At 42.6% G+C, this 19,114-nt stretch overlaps 1 protein-coding gene and 1 long non-coding RNA gene across 6 annotated transcripts in view; one reads left to right on the top strand and one right to left on the bottom strand.

Annotated features, from left to right (window-relative positions):
* Window positions 1–3,730: 3,730 nt before the first annotated feature.
* Window positions 3,731–19,114, bottom strand: part of GHR (growth hormone receptor) — a 165,113-nt gene continuing 149,729 nt past the window's right edge. For all 5 annotated transcript variants that reach the window (XM_044446471.1, XM_044446468.1, XM_044446470.1 and 2 more), the window contains exons 5-9: window positions 18,558–18,736; window positions 16,452–16,614; window positions 14,105–14,195; window positions 8,911–8,980; window positions 3,731–8,357 (exon numbers count right to left, since the gene is read on the bottom strand). In XM_044446471.1, the coding sequence (XP_044302406.1) occupies window positions 7,302–8,357; window positions 8,911–8,980; window positions 14,105–14,195; window positions 16,452–16,614; window positions 18,558–18,736 (1,559 nt within the window). In that variant the 3' untranslated portion in view covers window positions 3,731–7,301. The remainder of the gene's footprint in view (window positions 8,358–8,910; window positions 8,981–14,104; window positions 14,196–16,451; window positions 16,615–18,557; window positions 18,737–19,114) is intronic.
* On the top strand, window positions 10,954–15,547 carry LOC123031462. Its single transcript, XR_006416303.1, has 2 exons — window positions 10,954–12,861; window positions 13,422–15,547. It is a non-coding gene; the product is annotated as an uncharacterized LOC123031462 (long non-coding RNA).

Raw genomic sequence — 19,114 nt, 5'->3', positions numbered from 1 at the left:
GAAGTAGTTTAGGCTAAGAGTGTGCAACTGGCCCAAAGCCACCCAGTTATCTCCATGGCTGAGCAGGGACTAGATCCAGCTCACCTGAGTCCCAGTCCCATGCTCTTAAACACTGGCTCTCTGTAGGCCAAGCACCACCTCTTAGCCATCCTATTCAGTAGTAAACTGCCCAAGTGTCTGAACAAGTGGGATCCTATGCAAGCAAATGATGCTCAAGATGTTCCAACAGAACTCTTTATTCTGTATCAGTGGTGGCCAAACAAAGGCTTAGGAGTCACCCAAGGGGCTTCATAGCTCAATGTGGACAAGAACCCAGGTCACCCAGGTCCCCAGTTTGACACTCCCACCACCACACCTGAGATGCCCCCTCCCAAGAATGGAAAATGAGGTGTCAGGGTCCATGTCTGCTTGGAGTCACAACCTGTCAGCCCCTAGTTCCAGTTTACTGGGATTATTTACTGATTAATTATATTTGCAAGGGACCTAAGGCGACTTCTATGTTCCTCTTCCTCTTAGCAGCTTAGTGCAAGGTTGTGCTACCTAGACCATATTTTCTTCTTCTGTACTTTGCCATTGATTTGCTTCTTGGCACTGCACATTATTTGTGCAGTGAAACTGATTTGCCTCTTTAAACCACTTCTCAGCATGTCTTCAGAATCTAACCAACCTCTTTCCTATTCTACACTTTTTCCTGGATCCGTAATAGAACTTTCACCCTGTGTTCACCAAGACTCAGTCTGTGTGCTTTTGGGGTGAAAGTGGAGAGGCTCACAAAAGACACAGCATGTTTTGGGGGCATGCTGTGCTGTGGCAGCACTCAGGACGCACACAACTTACTGCATGCAGCCTGAAACCTAGCTGTGCTCCTCTAACTGTGCCTCCCTGCTGTGTAATGTGGTGTCCTTCATGGCCCCTTCCAACTCTACTATTCTATGATTCTAGGTGGACTTCGGAGAAGTCCTGCACAAAGGATCCCAGCGGCATCCTTAGTCAGTTGTCCCCAAGAGACCCAGAATGTTTGAGGACTGAGGAAATGGGTCATTTTATTCTTGGTTGTGGCAGCTGGTATCAGTGAGTCCTGCTTGCACCCTGAGGCAGGGTTGCTTATAGGCATTACATCACTGGAAATAGCCATTCATTTTTCTTCTGTTTGGCACAGTAGGCCATGCAATTAAAACAATGCTGCTGGCCCTTGTTATATTTGTATGAATGGCAGTATACTAATGCCTTAAAAATTAAATAGAATCATCACAGCATGGGAAGATGAGAATGCACGGTGCGTGATTCCCTCTGGCAAGGAAGTAGAAGCATGAATGACAAATCACTTCAGTTCAGGAATTATGTCAGTTGGTGTTTGGAAATACATGCAACGCTTATGTATGAGCACAATGATTCCTGGGCCCTGTTGAGTGGTGAGGCTCTGGCAGAGAGCCCATTGGTCATATAACCAGGATTCACATTACAGTGAGCCCTGCCCCAGTCACAAATCCTATTAGTAAGGATTGTCACCATGTTTTGGATTTAGTTCTGTTAAAATTTGCACAGTGTATATGAGGTTCAGAGCCATACCTTGGGACAACTGTTTGTGTGATACATTTCTCTACTAGCAAAAGCGAGTAGGAAATAGCTTTGAAGTTCCCACAGCCTGGAAGAAAGAGGTGATAGTATATGCTGAAAAAGGGAGGAGAACAAGTCAAAAGTTGAACTATCAGTAATAATGGAGTTTTGTTCACCATCAACAAGTTCTCAGTTCGCCTACTCCCAGCAGTCTCTGGACTTTTAAAATCCAAGGTCTACAAATTGTTGTCTTTACAATACCTGCTTGCAAGCTTAGGTGGATAATTGCATCAGTTAGTGCCTAGAAACATTAAATGGCATCAGAACAAACACAGACATGTTTAGACTGCTTCATTGAATGCACTGTGGGGAATCAGCTTAATGGGTCCTACTCAGAGATGTTAGTAAAGAAGAACATATGAAGTGGATTTTCTGACTGATTCTTTGCAAGGCCTAACAAGCTCAGCCTTCTTTCCTTTCTTTTCTAAGTTTTATTCAAAATAACCCTAAAACAAAGGAAAACTAAAAACAACATCAATCATCAGAAACATCGGACCTGCTGGGTCAGCCCCCACATTTTTTTTCTATTTATGATAACTTAAAAACATATTTAAATCTATACAAAGTCTCATTTCTCTAGCCAATAATAAAAAGAGTCCCAAGTTTGATAGAAAGCCTTCTTTCTTTTTCTGTCTGTCATAACCTCATGTAAAGTGGCAGGCCAGTCTGCTCAACTGGGAGTAACCCCAGCAGTTGCAAAGGCTCCAGACTGTGACAACAAACATTATTTCCTATTTGTTTAATGCATGTATTAATAATTTACCCCTACTCATGAAAAAACTAAGGATCAGTTCCACCCCTTTACAGGCATTGCCTCTAAACAGCACAAGGAGAATGAACAGGTTGTTCTTGCTGACCCAGCATCCCACCAACAGGTATGTCTCTCTTCCTCACCTGCGTGCCCTCACCTGTGTATTGAGAAAATGTCAGCAACAGGGAAGCCTGCTGGATGTGCCTTGGCTTTCCTTCAGACCTGCCTTTCAGATATTCCCTGAACGAGTGGATAGTTGGTTACTGTGGCGGTAACTAGCTGACTTTGGGCCAGTCACAGACTCTCAGCCCAACCTACATCACAGGGCTGTTGTTCTTGTTAGGATAATATTGAGAGGAGCAGAATGGCGTACGCTGCCTTAAAGGAAAAAGGGCAGGATATACATATAAGAAATAAATAAATACATAAAATCCAGTTCTAGTCTAGGCTTGTCATTTTGCTTTAAAGCAAAATTGCATTATGATACTTACTGCAGAGCGACTTCATCCATTAATCATTCCTTTGGAGCTGTGAGGAATTACCTCATTTTCTCAGGAGAACTTCAGCAATAGATAAAATGAAATATCTCTAGATTCGGGTCAGTACTTCTACTGTTATCAATGGACAAATATACATTTCACCATGCTAACAAGCTGTGATGCTCATATTTCTTCATATCAAGAAATATGAGCAACAGAGTACCTATCTGGCATTGTTCTAAACCATGCAGACCTGGGGAGGGTGAGCTATATGTAACCCATAGTCTGCTTTTGTTTAACCCTTGCATAACCACAAGCACTCTGCAGACTTCATTGCCCCACCATGGTTTAAAGAACCCACAGTAGGCTAGTATGTGCATAACCCTTGCATAACCCACACTTGCTGGGTTTCCACAACACAACCACCAAGTGGGGCTTCAGTAAGCAAAACAGCAGCCAGAAAATGCCTTTGCTTCCCCATGCATTAAATAACACACAGTTGGCATATTGTACAAACTGGTCGCTTTTCCCTTGCTACGGATCCCCTCTCTCAAGCACACACACTCCCCAGAAAGGTGTGCCTGGCCTCAATGCTTTTTTCATTTTGGCACCAGGCCAAAACCTTTTTAATTTCCCAGTATTTTAAATGTTAGTATTGTTTTTAATATGGATTTTATATAAGCATAAGCACTGGGAGTTTGTGCAGCCTGAAATTTCTTACGGCTAATACTCATGCTCTTTAAGTCTTGACCATATGGCTGATGCTTACAGCCCATGAATGACATTTGCAAACTGGTGACAGGAAAATAAATTTTGATAAGAGCTGAAGTGCATCTTCACCCTTTGTAAAGGTTCTGTAATAAAATATGCAACAATGTCATGATGGATTGAAGAAAATAAATTTATTAAACTTTGAAGAGAAAATGAGAACACTGACATAAGGCAAGTTAAATATAAACAAAAAAGACGCACATCTTCATACTGTGGTATAATGGCTTGTGTGACCAGCAAAGTACCCAAGTGACATTCTGAGATTGATTGAGGTATTTAACTAGTTTTTGGTGATTGAAACACTCAAGAGACATGTAGCATAAGAGTCATTTGCCTCCCTTACATACTGTTAGGCTACAATTGTATGCCTCTTTAGATAGAAAAAAGTCAGTATCCCCAGCAAGCCGCCTATGATTTATTTTCTGTCTAAAGATGCATAGGATTGTGTCCTTATTGCCATGCCTAAAACTAAAGCAAGCAGCTGTTAGAAAAAATATAACAGCAAGTTAGGAGAATATCTAATAAGGATCATTTTAAAAGCACAAGCCAGGTACGAACTTCCTAGTTCCAGCCATGAGAAGTCAATATCCGTCAACATATACTTGCTGCTTAAATATGGATATACTTGTTAAAATAAAGGGTACATCAGAAAAGATTATTTCTGAAGTAAATAATGACCTACATTCATTCTTTAAAAACAGCTTACACATATGATTTGCTTCTCAAGGCTTACTTACATGAACCCCAGAATGCCAGGATTTTAAAATGTATAACTGTTGTCTGAGATTAAACTTGCTGTCACTTCAAAAACAAACCAAGAAACCCTTTCAGGTCACTGCTAGAGCTTGCTTTCATGTCTTTCTGTGAGGCTCTACTCACCTGAGATCCAGGCAGTTCCTTCTCATAGGGAGGAACAGCGCCTAGCCAGAATAGTCAGGGTCAGGGACTTTCTTGTCTGTTTGCCTGTTTCCTGCCTTCCAACATGATACACTCACAAAGCCTGGCTATTAATTACAATCACAGTTTGAAAACAAAGCTCCTCCAGCTTTTCTCAATTGCTGGGAGAGAGCCCTCAACATTCTAAATAATCAGAGGCCATTGCTCAGTTCCTGTGCAATGTGTAACCCGGATATAACTGCAACAGTGTGATCCTCAGCATGTCTATCAGAAGACGGTCCCATGGGAGCCCTCTGGGTCTTCTCCCTGCTTAAGGCTGCAATCATAAAGCACACTAGGGAATCAGGCCAAGGGCACACAGTGGGAATTACTTTCAAGTAAATATGGGTAGACTGGGCCTAAAGCGAGCATTAGTAACCGGGGGTCCAAATGTCGTCCTTCATCCCGTTAGAAAAACAGATAGGCAGACAACCAACCAACCAACCAGTACAAACACATTTCTAGGAAGGTGCTTGCATTCCACATTCCACAATCACAGCTTTTGAGAGAGCCACAGACTTTGATGGCCTGCTCCTGTCTTAAAAATATCCACAGTGAAAAAGAAGAACCCCCGTGAATTCCTTTCCTTTTGAAATCTTGTTCAGTCCAATTTATACCTGTAAGTCCTTCTTGTGTTCTCTACTCAGTTGCATATGAATACGAATGTGGCAGTATAGCCAGTGGCCATCTGGATGATCGCGGGCGTGCACCCTTCACAGCTACCTCAGTCAAGGGAACAGCAATGACTGTCCCTGTGTCATTACTGTTCATGGTAAGATTTCTCGGCACAGCTGGTTCATGGTAAGACTTCTCGGCACAGCTTTGTACCCATTGCCCATTGTCTCTGGCTTGGTGTTAGAGCACGTGTTATGCCTACAAAAGGTCCCAGGTTGGATCCCTGCCATCTCCGGTTTGGAAAAATGCTCAGATCACAGGTAACACAAAAGTTCTGTACTAAAGACCCTGGAGACCTCCTGTCAGGAGGAGTGGATAATACTGGGCAAGATGGAACTGTGGGTTGATCTGGCATTGGACAGGTTTGTATGACTTGAACTTTTACACTGGGAGCCTCGAAGGCTGAGCCTTGGCTCCAGCTCTCAGCTCAAGTCCCTGAATTCAGGAAGTCTGAGCTGGCCATGTCGAGAGTCAGGTATCAGCCCCTGCAGACTCTACACAGCACACACTCTGGACTGTAAGACAACATAGGGAAAATAAACATGAGGAGGGATGCGGGACAGGACTTGCATGTTTGAAAAGGCCTTTGATTTTAACCCTTGAATTTAACCCCTAATTATGTAAACAAAATTTGCAATTGAAGAATGTTAAGGCGTACCTCAAGAAAAAACTGATAAATATAAATAAGGCTTAAGCTACATTACTTCTTTAAAGCCTTTCTACTACAGCTTCATTAGCGCAGAACATGCAAAACATAAACATTGCATTGTTCACAATACTGTATTGGGTTCTGCAACTTTATTTAATTCAGAGTCTGAACTTTAAAATAACCTGGAGTCCCTGACTTGGCTTTCACTCCATGTTAATGCTAAGGTCCTTGATAATGTTATGAGTAAAGACTTAAGGATTCTTTGTGAAGAACAGTGTTGTCAAGTCACCAGTGCTTATTCTTGTACGATTCTAAATGTTCCACGAAAGTGTGATTGTGTTCCTGAAAGGCCCCCAGAAATCCAAATCTGTTTTACTTTTTACTGCTATACAAACTGTGTGATACGTTGGTTCAACAAGGAAGGAATATCTGGTGACAGAAAATATTAATTATACACATTTCAATTTATAAAAGGTATGAAAGGACTCTTAAGAAACACTTAGGCCCTGATAGTGTTGCAACTTTAGTTCTCTTTAGCTTTGGTGGAGATATAAAAACTTTCTGTAAAAAATATTGTATCCATATATTATTTTTTAAAAATTTCTACAATGGATTAAAGCAGATTCATTCCATAGATGGATCATTATAATTAAACTACAGTGTGCACTGTAAATACAAAGTACCCATCCCTGCTTGTGTAACATATTAAAATAGGTTTGTATTTATGTAGATCAAAATAAATGTATTATTTAACCTAACTATTTTTGCTTCCCTACTCCATGTTTCATTCTCCAGTTTCCAGTATAAACACATCTCAGCATATGGTATGACTGAACACCAAATATTGAAATTCCAACCTGATATTAGCTTTTTGAATAAAGATGATTTATGACACATCACATTGTCATTCAATGTGTTCATCTCAAAATCATCAGCTACAATAACGAACATTGCTACTGAACAAGCTCCAACGACATTTCATAAGACGATATATACAATACACAACAGCAATACTGTGTTTGATTCAACATTGCAGGTTAAAATGGAAGGGGCTGCAGCCCAGCTTGGTGTAACTATTGAGGATATTTGTTTTGGTTTAAGCATACACATGCCATACCAGCTCTAAGAATGCGTGAGCGCATATATATATATATATATATATATATATATATATATATATGCGCGCCCCAATTCAAAGGCTCCAAATGAGTATGCAGGGACTCCAATACGCATATGGACCTCCACATGAACATGAGTTCTCACATTCATGCAAGTGTTGGCAATGTTCTGAGACATTGTCTGTAATACTGAAGTCAGTCAGGAAGCTCCTGCTGTTGGAGAGCTCCATATGTGTTTTGGAGCCTCATGGTTGTGTGGGTTGAGAAGGATGATGCTATTTGCTGCACAGGCAAGGGAAAGAAAGCTATGGCAGGATCTTGTTAAGTTGGTCTGTGCTCACATAACCACAAGATACAAGGAACTCCTTGTCTGGTACAGGGACAGGTGTGGCATTGAGCACAAGGCCTTGTGGGGACTGTACTACATGAATAGAGGTATAGTCCGCCACAGGCATCTCTGAACATTCTTCTTCTTTTCCTCCTCCCCCTCCTCCTTCTTTCTCTGCTGCTGCTGCTGCTGCTGCTGCTGCTGCTGCTGCTGCTGCTGCTGCTGTAGCAGGGTTCACAGCACTCAGGGTAAGGCTCTCGCCGTCGAAGTAAGCATCATCACGAAAGCTTTGCTCTTGAACTTCTGGCTCTGCCTCTTGCTGAGGCGTCACAGTGACACATTTTTTCACATCCAACTCACAGAAATAGGCACTGTCCATGGCAAAGCTTGGTTGGCACTGTACAACTGGTTCTTTTTGAGCCCCACCTTGGGCTCTCCCCATCTTCATTTTTTGTCCTGGAGAGAGCACAACACTTCCTCCTGGTGTAATGTCACTGACCAGTGTGTAAAAGTCAATGTTGGCCACTGAACTCTGGTTGCTTAGCTGGGTTTGGACGGGTTGGCTGGTACTCTCTGCACTGCCAGTGACAGAACCTTGGACTTTGGGCTGCTTGTCTTTGGCTGGGTCATCTGATGGCACCTGAGTAGATGCATCATTAAGATCTGACTCTGGCTTCTCCTCACTTTCTTTTTGATTAAGGCACAAGAGATCCTCCTCTTTATCACTTGCCTTTTTGGACTGGTCAACATCTGAGGTTCCATCACATGTGTCACTTGCACTGAAGTCTGTCTCTGGGATATCAGGTTCACAGCAGCTGGCCCGGCCAGAGTCATCATCCCTCACGCCGAGGCAGCCGTGGGACTTCAAGTGGTCATCGCCAAGAAGTCGGTCAGTATCCAACCCTTCAGTCCTCTCTTCAGCCTCATCTAAATCCAGTTCAATGAACTCCACCCAAGAGTCATCTCCATACAGCTGTGGCATGTAGCTACCATGACTGGCCAAGATGGAGTTGACTTCATCAAGCTTTCCTTTCTGCAAAAGAAATTTCAAAAGCAAAACAGCATGAAAAGAACAGTGATGATGTGATTCTGTCAACACATATGCGGTGGTGCTAATCGTGTTAGACTGGGGCTTGGGAGATTCCATTCTCATCCCCATTTGGCCATGAAGAACTCTAGGGGATTTTGGACCAGGCACTGACTCAGCCTAACCTACCTCCCAGGCGTCTGTTTTGAGGATGCATTGGAGAATCAGAGGACCTTGTAAGCTGCCTTAGGTTAGTTGTAAGAGAAAGAAAGGCGGGATATAAATGTAACAACTACATGTATACGTATTCTATATACATGTAAAGTCCCAACCTATGTACTACAGCACACCTGTTTCCTGAGGTAGAACTATGGGTGTGCCATTGACTGCATAATTTGAGGATCCCAAATGTCACCCGGACTAGAGGTAGAAGACTTGATCCCACCCTCCTGAGAAAGGTGTCAGGTTACACAAACCCTTCGTGCATCATTATAGGCCTCCGTAGTACTAACAGTAGCCATAAGCATTAATGTTGTTCAATCCACCAACTCCCAATTACCTTTAAGAGATCTGGATCAATTCCTTTAATTTTAGGCACAGGAACAGGAGGAAAAATCAGTATCTTTAACCTTGAAAAGAAATAATAACTTTTAATTTGGAAAAAAGAACAGAAATAATACATCATAAATAATACAACAAATTTGCATATTTTGGTAGTATTTTGTTAAATGTGTGGGCATTGTTGACCCAGACCTGGCAGATCCAAAATCATGAAGAAAAGGCATCTTTTTCTACAATGTGGGTAGGTAGAAGACAGGTCAGAATTCATGGCATGATCTCTGGGTGATCTGCAGTAGATTGGCAAGTATCTCAGTTGTTTGTTGTTGTTGTTAGTCATGTCCAACCCATCGCGACCCCATGGACAACACTCCTCCAGGCCTTCCTGTCCTCTACCATCCCCCAGAGTCCACTCAAGCTCACACCAACTGCTTCAGTGACTCCATCTAGCCACCTCATCCTCTGCCGTCCCCTTCTTCTTTTGCCATCTATTGTTCCCAGCATCAGGCTCTTTTCCAGGGAGTCCTTCCTCCTCATTAGGTGGCCAGAGTATTTGAGTTTCATCTTCAGTATCTGGCCTTCTAAAGAGCAGTCAGGGTTGATCTCCTCTAGGACTGACTGGTTTGATCGACTTGCAGTCCAAGGGGCTCGCAGGAGTCTCCTCCGGCACCACAATTCAAAGGCCTCAATCCTTTTGCACTCAGCCTTCCTTATGGTCCAGCTTTCATAGCCATACTTTGCAACTGGGAAAACCATAGCCTTGACTAGACACACTTTTGCTGGCAAGGTGATGTCTCTGCTTTTTAGTATGCTGTCTACATTTGCCATAGCTTTCCTCCCCAGGAGCAAGCATCTTTTAATTTCTTGGCTGCAGTCCCTATCTGCGGTGATCTTGGAGCCCAGGAAAATAAAATCTGTCACTACCTCCATTTCTTCCCCATCTATTTGCCAGGAAGTGAAAGGACCAGATGCCATGATCTTTGTTTTCTTAATGTTGAGTTTCAAGCCAACTTTTGTGCCCTCCTCCTTCACCCGCATCAAGAGGCACTTTAGTTCCTCTTCACTTTCTGCCATGAGAGTGGTATCATCTGCATATCTGAGGTTGTTGATATTTCTCCCGGCAATCTTAATTCCAACTGGTGATTCATCTAGCCTCACCTTTCTCATGATGTGCTCTGCATATAAGTTAAATAGGCAGGGTGACAGTATACAGCCTTGCTGAGCTCCTTTCTCAATTTTGAATCAATCAAAGCCAAGGCTGTGACTTCGTTTATGGAATCTATCCATCTTATAGCTGGTCTTCCCCTTCCTCGTCTTCTGCCTTTGACTTTCCCTAGCATTATTTTCTTTTCCAGTGAGTCTTGCAAGTACAATGGCCTGAGTTTTGTTATTTTTGCTTCCAAGGCAAGTTCTGGCTTGATTTGATCTCGCACCCACTTGTTTGTCTCGCTGCTGCTCCAGGGTATTTGCAAAGCCCTCCTCCATCACCATATTTTGAACACATCAATTTTTGTCCTGTCAGCTTTCACATCCATTCATATTGAGTGGGAATACAATAGTGTGGATGATCTTAAATAGACAGTTGACTATAACTTTTCTTATTAGTAACATTAACCAATAAAAAGTAAAAGCCAACAAAAAAGAAATGCATGAATAATTGTGAATTCAATCAGCACTGATTCTGGTTTTCAGCAAAGGTCAACTTCACTGTATGAGAACTTCATCTTCTGTACTTTCATAACCAAATAACTGATTTCCAATATATGTAAATTCCCTCCCATAGTTTTGCTCTGTTTTGAACACCTATTTACAGGGATGCAGGTGGCGCAGTGGTTTTAACTGCTGTGCTGCTGGGCTGGTTGATCGAAAGGTCACCAGTTCGAACCTGCACAACGGGTGAGTTTCCGTTGCTCCGTCCCAGCTCCTGCCATCCTTGCAGTTCGAAAGCATGCAAATGCAAGCAGATAAGAAGGTACCATTTCGGTGGGCAGGTAACAGCGTTCCGTGCACCTAGGTGTTTAGTCATGCCGGCCACATGACCATGGAGACTGTCTGCAGTCAAACGCTGGCTCCCTCGGCTAGGAAACGGAGATGAGCACCGCTCCCCAGAGTCAGGCATGACTGGACCTGACATCAAGTGGAAACCTTTACCTTTACCTTACAGGGATAAAATGCTCACTGAAAAGTTAAATGTGGTGGCCTTCAGAGGTTCCTGCTAATTCTGTAATTCAACCAACCTGTTGGTTACATGAACATATAAACTGTTACCACTGATCTAAGACCAAGCTCAAACTTGATGCATTTGTTACCAGAATGTATGGGAAAGTAGCAAAGAGCTATCAGGTTGACCCAGGATGTTCACCACTAAGGAAGGCCAAGAGCAGTACCAACACTCTCAATCTGATTAAGGGCTAATGCACACAATATATTATGTAAATAGCTTGGGTGGAGGATAAGGGCTGCATTAAGAGTATTGTGAAGCCAGCAGACAGCTGCCTCCTCCACAGGGCAACCCACCTGCAGCATGCTGGACCCCACCCCGGGCCATTCCGCTTCTGTCAAGCTGGCACTCAAGTCCCGAACCATTCAGATTTATTTTTGAGAATTAGCCCTGCATGTCAGTGGGACTTGCAGACTCCCTCATAGTTCTGTCCCAACCTGACGTAAGTAGTCCTTTTGTAATTAAATTAATAGACGAATGGGAAAAATTATTTATTTATTTATTTCATTGCCATACTGCTTGACAGCCAAATAGATCATTCCATCCAGTATTTAGGAAAGACACTGATAGTGAAATATTGGTGTATACAAATAAATATAAATGAAATTTTATCACTCTGATAAAAAACATTAGATTAATCAATTTAAATTCCTAAATTGGTTGATAGCTGTAGCAAAAGCAATATCTATATGTTAATCTCAGGCAGTTTTTCATGGAATACTTCCACAATGAGAGCTAGCTACCCCGATGTTAAACAGCATTTAGCTTTCCAGCAATGTATGTTGGGGCTGGAGCTGAAAAACTTTATGGTTCCAGCAAGTATGGGTTGGGAATTTAACTGTTTCCTCCCCTGTTCTGGTCCTGAGGAAATTCCCTTTGCTGAATTTCTATTCACACCAGAAAGAATGACATTGGTGAGAATGGAGTGAAGAGTTTTTCCCAGAACCAGTACCAGCCAAAAACTTAGAAATTTATCTAAAAAGTGTGACAAGAAACAGTTAAATTCCCCCCTTGCCTACCACAGTCCTCATCCTCCCTCACTGTTATCAGGCCTTCTCAGTGGATCCTGTTCACATTTTTAAAGCTTGCAAATCAAATTAAAATATGCAGTTGAGGTCAGTTTGGCCCTGAGGCTTCTACTGCTGTATAACGGCTTTACTGGATCCTGATAATTACGCTAGAAGTCTGTTTATTTTCCCTCTGTACAAACTGCATCATTATTGACATCATTTGGGAATCAAGCCCAGTACAGAACCAACAGATAACTGTAAAAGTGGTCATCTTTAACATGGTTTTATTTGAATCATCCATATTTCAGGCAAGGATAGTTCTCTCCTGCTTCTTCTAACAACTTCTTTTTAAACTGCCCTCCCACTCTAGGGTTCAAGAGCATTATAGAAACCAAAACAGTTTTTTTTCCTCAAATGGTCTTATCTATTCAGTTGCAGGCAAGCCTGTTTAACTGTTTGACCCAACCCTGGGCCACTGGCAAACTGGGGCTATGAAACCACCCCTATCAGAAGTCCACATTTCTGAGGGACAAGTCATATGTTCACATGAAATCACCAGGCATGATTTCATGCACGTATATGGCTCCAGCATCACATAAGAACATCTGAACAGTCATGCTGGATCAGGCCAAGTGCTGCCATCTGTTCACACAGTGGCAATCAGCTGCCCATGGGAAACTCACAACCAGGACAGGAGTGTCGTCATCTTCCCCAGCAATTGGTATGTATGGGTATACAGCCTCTGCTACAGGAGGTATCCTATAGCTAACAGGGCTAGAAGCCATTGACAGCCTTATCCTGCAGGATTTGTCCGGTCCCGGACAAGTCACCCACATTGGTGGTCATCAGTACATCTTGTGGAAGTGAGTTCCATAATTTAACTATGTGTTGTCTGAAGAACTGCCTTTGAGCTATCCCATTTCAAAGGATGACCCTTTGGGATTTTTGTACTGGGGGGGGGGGCAGGGGGAAATGTATCCCTATCCACTTTTTCCACAATATGCATACCTTTGATCATTAGTGTTTCATCAGGATCATCTAATAAACAATATGGAAATTGCTGCTATGGAATGTTTATTTATCCTTCCTATTTTGCCTGCGTGGTGAAATATTGTGGGTAGAATGGGTGGATACATAAGGTGCATGTGGCAGTTTCCAAAACCATCATTAGTCATATCTGCCACATTAATGTTCCCATTGCAAGCAAATTCTCCCCAGTGCAAGTCCCACTGCTTCTTATCCAGGCAATCTCCAGATAAACATCCTTTCTGTACTTTCCAGCTTATCAATCTGTTATGACAACTGGAATCAAAACCAGAACAGCATTGTGTGTTGCAGTGTGGGGTGCTACTAGTCAATGATGCTAGTCAATGATGCCCTCTTCCAGAATACACCCTTCCATTTTCTGTTGTATCCCTTCTCCCAGTAATCAGTCAGCCGCCTGAGCATGCTGAGTCCCTGCTGCCTTACAGGAAAATACTGGCTTGCACCTCTGCAAATGTAGGGTTTCCCCAAAACCTGTGGACATATCCTCACGGGCCTGCCAGTAAAGCTCCGAGCACAGAGAATGATGTGTTACACGCACTGTGCGTTCTGAAAGTGCTGTTCCTACAAGTAACCACTGGGTCCTTGTGGTGGGGAGGGGAAGGAGGCAGAGGGGCAAGCCCTTTGTCCTCAGCAAGACACTGTCTCCAGCTTACCCTCTTCTCACACTGCCCACGAGGATGACTTGCTTCTCTGCCAGGCCACCATCACTCCTGGGACCCATTTGGTAGGACAGAATAGCAGCAACCACATCTATCCAAACAACTGTGTCTGAAGAATCTGTTTGCCCCACCAATCTTTGCAGTAACAGAGTTTATCAAGTTTTACAGAAAAGTGACAGAAATGTATGAACTGATGAATCAGATGTTTCGAGAGAGACATATGCTCACGTATAATTTAGTCAATGTAGCAATACTTACTTCCGCTGCTTAGAAAAGAGAACTAGAGACAACATCAGCATCAGGCCAAGTGTTCCAAAGGCCATCACCAAAGGCCAAGGAACCTGGAATTCTGACGAACAGAACAACAAAAACAGATTCGTATCATTTTGCAGTTTTCCTTATTTTCCTTTAAGCACAGTGCCAAATCTTTCTACACCATTGCATTAAAGAACATTAATTTATATCTACTCGAACTAGTAGCATTTTTGGTAACATTTGCTCTGAATACCAAAGCTTTCAATTGCCCATTCCAACTATTTAAATATCACAGACTCTGTCCTGCTTCATCTTTGCTTCAGATCTAACCAGCTCTTCCTGGAATATAAGTCTAATTTTATGCTGTACTTAGTTGGGTCTTTCAGTGGTTTGCTTGGAACCAGCAAAATCACTAGGATCAGTTACCGGACTGTGGCACCTAAGCAGAAATACCAGCAGCCAAATGATTTGTTTCCTTCCAACCCAACAATTAATATTGTTTGGAAGGAATACAAGGGCTTGCTGCTTCCGCTGGCCCTTCCCGCCTGCCGCAGACCAGCACGGGGGCCACCTGTGCTCCCCGCAGGGTCTCCAGCTCAGCCTCAGCCGGCATTGCCGTTTGCAGAAGAATTGGTAGCACTGTCGAGGAGGAGAGGGCAAGGAGAGACACTTCAAAAGGAGCCGGCCGAGAGCAGGGAGCTGCGCCACACCAGGTATGCCTTCTGGGTGGAAGACTTCGCAACTGGGCCCTTTTTGTGAGCCTTTTGGATTGCCCTGTTGGATGTGGGTGTAACCCACACAGGATTGTGTGGCTTTGTTTTTTTAACTGTACGGATGGGTAAATGGGCTTTGTCTGTGGGGGGTAGGTGGGTGGGATTATAGCTATATCTTATTATTGTTGATATTATTCAATGTATTATGTATTGTATTGTATTATGTATTATATTTTGTATTAAGTTTTGTTTTGATTTCACAATTAAATCACAATTAAATATGGTATTGCCTGATTGTATTATTGTATTTTTATGGAATATGTATTTTTGTTTTAGCTGCCCAGAGAACCCTATGGACTATGGGGCAGCATATAAATGTAATAAATGAAATGAAGTGTCTGAACAGTCCCCCTTTTTAAAGATGCAAGTTTCATATGAATGTTAGACCATCTAACTAAAGTGGTGGGTTAAAAGCCTCATGTAGAAAAGCCCCTAGGTTTTTCTGACTGTGTTATTAATGATGCTTTTTCTTAGCTTACTAAATGGGAAAACAAAACAATGTGTCATTAATCTATTGTTTATTTTCTTGGAGAGGTCTTTAACTGAACATACTAAACAATAGCAATATTTTGACCTATCTTCCATATCACTTATGGTGGTTTTATTCATGTGTAAAATGCCATCTTGAAAAACTGTTGCCATATAATGAAAGTTGGGGAAATTATCTTCAAAACATTGCATTGATATCCCATCATTTTTCCTTTTGCAAGTTACCCAAGGTGGCTTTCAAGGTTCTCTTCCTCTCTATTTTACCCTCATAACAAGACCCATGTGGGGTGGATCGGGCTGAGTGACTGGTACTAAGTCACCCAGTGAGCTTTATGGCTAAGTGGGGAATCAAACCTAGATCTCCCAAGTTGCAGTCCAGCATTCCAGCCATCACACCACCCTGGCTTTCAGAACATGGTGGCTATATATGGAAATGAAATATGGGTCTGTAGGTTGAAATTTTCACTGAATTATCTGGCAGTTCCCTGCATCAGACGCCTTTCAATTTAATAACTCAGTAGCAGTCTAAAATGAAGGGAAGCCTTGCTTTTGCTAAGCCACAGTGCTCCACAAGGAGGAAGGAATATTGAAAGTAAGTTTGGCCCCATACACTCAGGAATGCAGCAAGCCATGTTTATATACCCATTACTTTTTCTGAAGAAGGCCACAAAGTATGACAAGGTCCAGGAGGAACGTGCTTGATGAGAGGCCTTATTCTGTCCAAGAACACACAAGCCTGGTCCTGGCACGGAGTCCTGGCACACTTGTACATTTACAGTCTTGTCCAGAGCAGGAAAAAGGGCCCTCTGGCCCAGGTGACTACGGTCCTAAGAGGTTCCACCTGCCCACCTGCTGCATCTCTGATCCTTGCGACTGAAAGCCTCCCAATTTGGGATGATGCGGCGTCCATTGTGTGGTCCTCAATATACTTGCCTGGAATCACTTCCACCTAAGAACTGAAAAAGGCTCCCCATCTCTGATCTAGAGCCTTAACTGCAATCTTTTGAGTTTATGTTCACAAGGAGGAGGAATAATTTACTTGTCCTCATGCTCCTGGCCTAGTATCTCTCATACACACTCTCACTTACCTTCCTCACATGGCATTATAGCCATTGACCCAAAAGACACATAAAGCACTTCGCTGAACTCTCCATAAATTTCAGGCATTCCTTGTGCTCGGACTCGTATCTCATAATCATGGCATGTCTTCAGTGCATAGATGGGAAATGCTGTGGCGAGTTTTGGCTCCAGCTGTAATGAGAAATCAAATGTTTGACTGTGCCTTTATCTCAATGAGATTTCAGAAATCCCATTGAGGATGACAGAGGAGTACTCAATACTACTTTGGCTCAGTCCTCTCTCAAAAGAGGTTCTATGAAATCCCTGGTAAAGGGGAAGACAAGCTGAAGGGACAGAGCGGCCACTTGAGATTGATAGGCAAATGGCTGAAGACTGCCTAAGGACTTTGAACAAGTTCAGATCTCCAGAGTCCAATGAATTGCATCCTAGAGTAATAAAAGAAATGGCAGAAGAGCTTCCAGAACCACTATTATCTTAGAGACATCATGCAGATGGGTGAAGTGCTGGAGGACTGGAGGAGGGCTAATGTCCTGTCTTAAAAAATGGGAAAAGAAGGAAATCGGTAACTACAAACCAGTCAGTTTGACATCAGTCCCTGGGAATATTCTGGAGCAAATCATTCAGTCTGCAAACACCTTGAAAACAATGCAGAAGTCAACATGGATTTGTCAAGAACAAATCCTGCCAGTCTAATCTGATTTTGTTGTTTTGATCAGGTAACCGCCCTTGTGGATTGTGGGAATACTGTGGACATAATATATCTTGACTTCAGCAAGGCTTTTGAAAAGTGCCCCATGATATCCTGATTACCAAACTAGTTAAAAGCAGGATAGATGCAACAACTATCTGGTAGATCCATGGTTGACTACAGAATTGGACTCAAAGAGTATTTATTAATTTATTAATAACCTGCCTTTTTCCTTTCAAGGAACTCAAGGCAGCTTACACAATTCTCTTCCTCCTCTCAATCCTATCTTCACAACAACAACAAGACAAATCAAGGATGAGATCAAATACATTTTTTGCAACTATTTCACAACTTTTCTGCACACCACACCATGACCTGTGGATCACAGTTTGAGAACTTCTGATTTAAACTCTATCTAATTCTTTTGAATTCTTTTAGAAGACCACAGGAAAGGAACACTGAATATTCTGAGAATTTTGGCCAGAGAAAGCTATAAACTATGTGATTTTTAATTGTATGTTGGTCTTGCAAAAAAGTCTGCATCGGGCCCTGTTTTCCTAACATACCCTTCCACATCCCCCAATTCCCACAGCAGCTCTCCAAAAAAGCTACAGAGATTTTGGGAGTTCTGAGGAAAGGCTAGGCTGTGGTGCAGGGAGAAGTCAGCATCCCTAAAAGTTAGGTGGTGACATTTTTCTGCATGTACACTTAAGTCTGGTTCCAACCTTCTATCTTTGATGTATATTTATTTCCCCAGTAATATATGCTTTATAGTGACTTGGGCAACCTAAGATCCACATGACATGACTACACTGCGTGTCACCAATGCGATGTTCCACAGCTGATCTACAACATCATTGTCTCTATTTGCGATGCTTAGACTGTGAGTACTGATGCTTCGGTAGTTAAACCAGCATCACCCATGCACAAGAGAGAAATATCAGCAGACTTGGGCAAAACCCAAGGTTTGAAGAAATGCAAGAAATCTTTTTTAAAAAAAATATTCACAATTTCTACCCACTTCCACAATCCCCCAACAATGCCAAACATCAGCTAAAAACCACCGAGAATACAAAACCAGAGTAGAATCACAAACACATATGCAGGGAAAAAGGGGAAAAACAAAACAAACAACAAACAAAAACATACAGCCAGACAATAACAATCAGAGAAACACTGAACTGGTTTTGAAAGTATTATTGATAATATATATGTATACATATATGCTCACATATAGCCACACAAATATATAAAGTACCTGTTCTACATAATTTACTATAGGTGGATATAGATTGACCAAAGGGAAATAAACTTTTTTTTTTTAAAGAAAGCACTGTAAGCACTATTCACTGGGTAGTGAATAAATGGGACATTCCCTTTTTGAGGATGGGACGTTTCTGGTCTTCGAGGCCCACTCCTTCCATACCTCCTTCCATTCTGTCTCATTCACTTCTCTGTATTGCAGCTGGTAGTTCAATGTGACCCATCCATTCTGAACGTCAGCAGAAGGTGGGGGCTTCCAGGTGACCTGGATATCTGCGTAGATGCCCAGTGGGCTGGTGTTCAGCATGGTCCAGTTGAGTCCGACAGGACGATCTGGGATCACTGCAAATGAAAACACATTTTCCCTAAACGGTGAAGAAAAGGCGATTCATTCCTCATGTCCACATAAGCCAAGGGATGTACACATAGCGCTCCTGCCCTTACGGAGCACATAAGGTAGGAAGGATTATGCCCAGGCAGCTCGCGCCCCTGTCTTGGCTAGCTTCAGGTTGGATTACTGCAATGCGCTCTGTGCAAGCCTGTCTTTAAAGATGCAGTAGAAGCTGCAGTTGGTGCAAAATGTGACAGCCAAATTGATAGTGGGAACTGGAAGGTCTGGACATATGAAACCGATACTGGCCCACCTGTAGTAGCTGCCTCTAAGTTTGCAAGTCCAATTCAAAGTGCAGGGTTTGACCTATCAAACCATACATGGTTCAA

This window comes from Varanus komodoensis, unplaced genomic scaffold (genome assembly GCF_004798865.1).
Source record: "Varanus komodoensis strain SLA01 unplaced genomic scaffold, ASM479886v1 scaffold5, whole genome shotgun sequence".
Classification (NCBI taxonomy): Eukaryota; Metazoa; Chordata; class Lepidosauria; order Squamata; family Varanidae; genus Varanus; species Varanus komodoensis.
This window is presented reverse-complemented; position numbering and strand designations above follow the sequence as displayed.